Below are 4,749 nucleotides of genomic sequence, written 5' to 3'. Positions count from 1 at the left end.
CAACGTCGACGCCGACGAGGACAGCGTGAGTGCCCCGGCTCGGTGCTTGTTGGGTGTGGACTGGGGACACGCTTATGGGTGGGCAGCAGGGCGAGGGGCTGGTCCATGGGTGCCTTGTGGGACACGCGGGCTCGGTCGCAGCCCAGCGCGGCTCTGTTTGAGGCCTGCTGCGGCGACCACATTCAGCCCTTTGATGACGAGGAGGACGATGACATCTGGGAGGACAAGGAGGCCCACTGCGCCGCCCGGGTAACCGCCAGAGCCAGGTGTGCAGCCCACCCACCCACCCTCCCCGAGCTTCCCCCAGGAACGGGGGGCCCTGGGGTGGTGCCATGCCCTTGCTCTGACTGGTCTCCCCAGGTTTGGGGGCCCTCAGGCTTCAGAGAATGGCCTGGTGCCTGGAGTCCGGGACCCGGGGGAAGCAGACACCGCTGCAGCGCGGGCGGGGACCCCTCCAGCCACTACCCAGAAGGAAGGTCCCCGCATGGACTACGGATCGGAAGGTGGGTGCTGGGGAGCAGCGCAGGCTGGGTAGGAGACATGGGTCATGAAGAACTTGGTGGCCTGGCTTGTGGGTAGCGGGGTCCCATGGGCCTGACACACACCCTTTCGAGCACATGGTCCCACAGCTGCAAGGACACAGGGTTGGTGGCGGATGGCTTTGGCTCAGTTCTCGACAGCCCCCCCGCAAGTCACACTGTCCACTGGTCCCACCCAGGAAGGCGTGCCTTCGCCTCTTGTGGGGCCTATCAGTTGTCTGGGCCTGAGCCACAGTGCCACCCCTGCAGGCCCCACATGGACGGTGTTTGATGATCCCGTGACCCCTCCGGCCCCAGCCCGAGGAGTGGCAATGGATGTGGGTTCCAGTGTGTGGGCGGACAGCACCCCAAGCACCTCGGCCCTGGAGGAGAAAGGCTGGGCCAAGTTTGCCGACTTCCAGCCTTTCTGCTGGTAAAGAGAGGGGCTGGGGGGTGTCCTTGTCCACTGTGGGGCAGCACGTCCCTGGCACGGGCTCAGCCTCGGCCTCGTCCACAGCTCCGAGTCGGGGCCCAGGTGCAGCTCCCCCGTGGACACAGGCCTCGGCAATACCCAAGGTGGCCTGCGCCAGGGCCCGGAGAGAGCCCGTGAGTAGGCGCAGCTCCCTGGGGACTGAGGGTGTAGCAGCGGGTGTGCCCAGCCCCAGGGTGAGTGGCAAGGCCAGTGCACCATCCCGGTGTGTGGGTCTGAAGGGCCTGCAGGATGGCCTGGCAGACAGGGCCTTCTCAACCCGGCAGCATCCCCAGGTCTGGCCACCACGTTAGTGCGGTCACACCCGTGCACTGTGGTGCCTTAGTGGCAGTCACGGGCCTTTCAGAGTCTCTGATCCTGAGCCCCTTCACGTAGGCCTGGGAGCCCCTAGGGTGTCAGGCCACAAGTGGAGGGGCAGGGCTCGGAAGCCACGAGGCTGAGTTGGGGCCTTCTCTTCAGGGGGAGGACAGTCCTTTCACGTGGCAGGCGGCGTACCCGTTTCGCAAGCTGAAGCTCTTGCATGCCCATACGAGTCTGGGGGTCCCTGGATGTCACTGGGTCCCTGTCTTGCAGTTGGCCCTGCCTCTCCATGCGCTTGGAACGTGTGTGTCTCCAGGGACACCCCTCTGGTGGCCTCCGATAGTGAAGAGGATGAACAGAAGGCTGTCACCTCAGAAGCTGTCAGTACAGGGCCTGGCCAAGAGGTCCCCCTACTGCCCACGTCTGTCCCCAGGTGCACAGGGAGTCTAGCTGTCCCCAGCACTGTGCTCGCTTGGGAGCAGGCAGGCTCTATGGGGGAGGGACACCCACGGGTGGGGTGTGTCTTCCCTTGTGGGTGGTCATTGAGCGTGCACACAGGACTGTGTCCCAGCACCGCACCCAGCAGCCCTGTGCTGACCTGACAGCACAGCAGGGCCTGCGGGGTCGCCCCGGGTCAGGGGTCAGGGAGCTGGGCCCCTGACTGGCCTGGCACGAACTGTGTCCCAGATACGCGCCCATCCAAACCAGGAACGCTGGGCAGGCTTGTCACACCTGGGAGGACAGGGGTGCAAGTTCCTTTGATTGGGGTGTCCTCCCTACAGGCCTAGCCCCACACCCCCACCCACCCTCAGGAAGAAGGCCCAAGCCTCTGGGGTCCTGGCTGGGCTGGAGGTGGTGGGAACCAGGGAACAGGTGCAAGTGGGCTGGCGGGGACATCGAGAGAGGGGACCCCACCGTGAGGGGATGGGAGCACAGAAGTGACCGTGCTGCTCACACGAAGCTGGGCGGGCTGTCACCTGGCAAGGCCCCACTCACCCCACCTTCGTTGGCCCCATGGGATTTTGGAGCTCCACGTGTCCCGTTGCTGGGGGTCCAGCACTGGCTCACAGCATGCTCGTTCCCAGGCCCCTAGACAGTAGGGCACTGAGATTTGTAGTGAGGGCCACCCCAGAGGAAGTGGGGCTGTGGCTGTTGGGAGAGGGCACATTGCCACCTAAGAGGGACACATGGGGCAGCAGGGCTCCCGGAGCGGGTGTACCGCCGGACACGTTCTGCAACAGGTGGGGGCTGTCTGGAGGGACCACACCTGGTGGGGCAGACCCAGGGTGAGCGCTGCTCCCTCCATGGAACTTGGGGTGGAGCCGCCCTGGGGGTGGCCCAGGTAACAAACCACGCCTGCCACATAGGGCCCAGCGCGCCACCAGCACACCACCCGATCCTGCCTCCCCTGCACCTGCAGAAGCCACCTTTGCCCTGGCCGTGGCTGTCCCCCCCGAGGCAGCCAGCACAGCCCTGAGCAAGGCCAGTCCTGTGCCAGTCTCCCCGGCAGTCTCTCCTGTTCTAGCCGTGGCCATCACCACTGCAGCCTCAGTCATGGCCAGCCCGGCCATCACCACGGTGGCCATCCTGGGGACAGTGACCAAGGACAGGTGAGCAGGATGGGCTAAGGAAGGAGGGCTAGATGGGGACTCGGGCCCCAAGTGGCTCCAACCCCAACCCCTCTTCATGCAGGAAGGTGGATGTGCCAGCGCCTGCAGGAGCCACCTCCAACGGCCCCGTGTGACGCTGCTGCCACCCAGCCGTGGCACCCTAATTGAAAAAACTACCTGGTGATGCAATTTGTCTTTTTTAATTTAAAATAAATGCTGCATTGGTGAAGCTGGCAGTTGGACCCTGTCAACGGCCCAGCTTACGTCGCTCCTGCCTGACCCCATGCACAGCAGTAAGGCCTCGGGCATGCACTCTGCCCTCCAGAGCCGGGGCCGTGACCCCAAGATGTCACGAGGACTGTGGGTGTGATGGGCATGGACGCTGCAGGGTCCCAGACTGTTTTCCCCAATTTTTTAAATGCAGAAAGAGCCGTGTTTGCACTCTGGACCCAACTGCAGCAGAGGGTCCCCCTGGCTCTGGGGACAAGCGCATGTCTGGAGCTGGGCTGGCCTTGAGCCAGGCTGCAAAATTCGACTGCCTTAAAAAACAAGATCCTCACAGCCTGGCGGGGGCAACCCGGGCCTCGCGCTCTGGTGGTCTGGGGCTCCTGGCAGGAGCTGACCGTGGGCGTGGGGTGGGGGGTCTGCACCTGTGGGGACAGGGCTGCGTTGTCTTGGAGGGCCCACGGGATTGTTTGATGTGGAGTCTGGTTTTAATGTTCCGATCTGACAGGGCACCCCAACCCCCAATAAAGTTGTGTTCCTTGTACTGACAAGCCTGTGTTGTGTTGAGCCGCAGCCCTGGAGCCCCAGCCTGTCCAGCCACAGGGGGTCTGCCGCCCCGGGCCCGCCCTCCGGTCGCAGCTGAGAGTCTTAGCACCCGAGCAGACACTGGACTTTTTCTAAGAGAAGCTCCACCCGAAACGAGTCAAACACGAGAAGCCAGTGCTGTCCCAACAGGGCCACTCTGTCCTCACCAGTCACGTCAGAGGAGCAGCCGGAGGGCAGTGTGAGATGACACCTCACTGCCAGCAGGATCTGTCCCCGGGACGAGGGTCCCCCAGCAGTGCCCCGGGCCCTCCTAGGAGCCTGGATCCTACACACTGACTTCCCCACTTGAAATCAACAGGCACAGGACCCCAGGCCTGGGTGCCCTGTCATGGCCCACCTGAGGCCACTTCTGGGTCTTCTCCATGCCTGCACCTGTGTCCACACCTGCTGTCACCATGGGCTAGGCCCCCCACACCACCAGCTTCTCTCTGCCCGGGAACCAGTGATCACCACCCCAGACTACCCAGGGATGTTCTCAGCCAGACGCCCACTCCCTGTCCCCCACACCTTGCCTGCCAGCCCCCCAGGGGATGCCCTGTCCCTGCTGGGACTCGCATTCAAATAGGGAGTCACCGACCACGGTGGTGCCTGTCACACCCAAGGCAGCAGTGTCCCCAGAACTGAGGCCATCAGGGCTGTGCCACTGTCCACAGGGAAACAAACCTCCGTCCCAGTCCTCCAGCACCTTCGCTCCCCAGACCGCACCCCCCTTCCCAGACACCCTCCCACCTCCACCCCACCGACTGGTCTGACCAGAGCCCAAGTCCGCACGACGACGCCGTCCTGCAGACGCCGTCCTGCAGCGGCTCCCACCCAGGCTGTCCTCCCCTCCGGAAGCGACTGACTCCAACTTCAAAAAGCAGGGGCTGCCCCAAGACCGCCGGAGGCCAGGGGTGGACGGGTGGCCGGCGCAAGTGGGGCCGCGGACGGCCTGGCACCAGCTCCCGGCCCTACGTGGTGGCGGCGGGACGGGCGGGGCGGCTGAGGAGACGCAGGCGCG

General features: G+C 64.5%; 1 protein-coding gene across 1 annotated transcript in view; it reads left to right on the top strand.

The window, feature by feature from the left end:
* PPP6R2 (protein phosphatase 6 regulatory subunit 2) overlaps window positions 1-3,694 on the top strand; it is an 89,952-nt gene extending 86,258 nt beyond the window's left edge. The window contains exons 15-21 of the mRNA XM_023525432.1: window positions 142-266; window positions 361-503; window positions 789-951; window positions 1,036-1,124; window positions 1,582-1,741; window positions 2,676-2,918; window positions 3,001-3,694. Coding sequence (XP_023381200.1) covers window positions 142-266; window positions 361-503; window positions 789-951; window positions 1,036-1,124; window positions 1,582-1,741; window positions 2,676-2,918; window positions 3,001-3,052 — 975 coding nt within the window. The 3' untranslated portion in view covers window positions 3,053-3,694. The remainder of the gene's footprint in view (window positions 1-141; window positions 267-360; window positions 504-788; window positions 952-1,035; window positions 1,125-1,581; window positions 1,742-2,675; window positions 2,919-3,000) is intronic.
* The last annotated feature ends 1,055 nt before the right edge of the window (window positions 3,695-4,749 follow it).

This window comes from Pteropus vampyrus, unplaced genomic scaffold (genome assembly GCF_000151845.1).
Source record: "Pteropus vampyrus isolate Shadow unplaced genomic scaffold, Pvam_2.0 Scaffold563, whole genome shotgun sequence".
In the NCBI taxonomy this organism is placed as follows: Eukaryota; Metazoa; Chordata; class Mammalia; order Chiroptera; family Pteropodidae; genus Pteropus; species Pteropus vampyrus.
The sequence above is the reverse complement of the archived record's forward strand: the minus strand, read 5'-3'. Positions and strand labels throughout refer to the sequence as shown.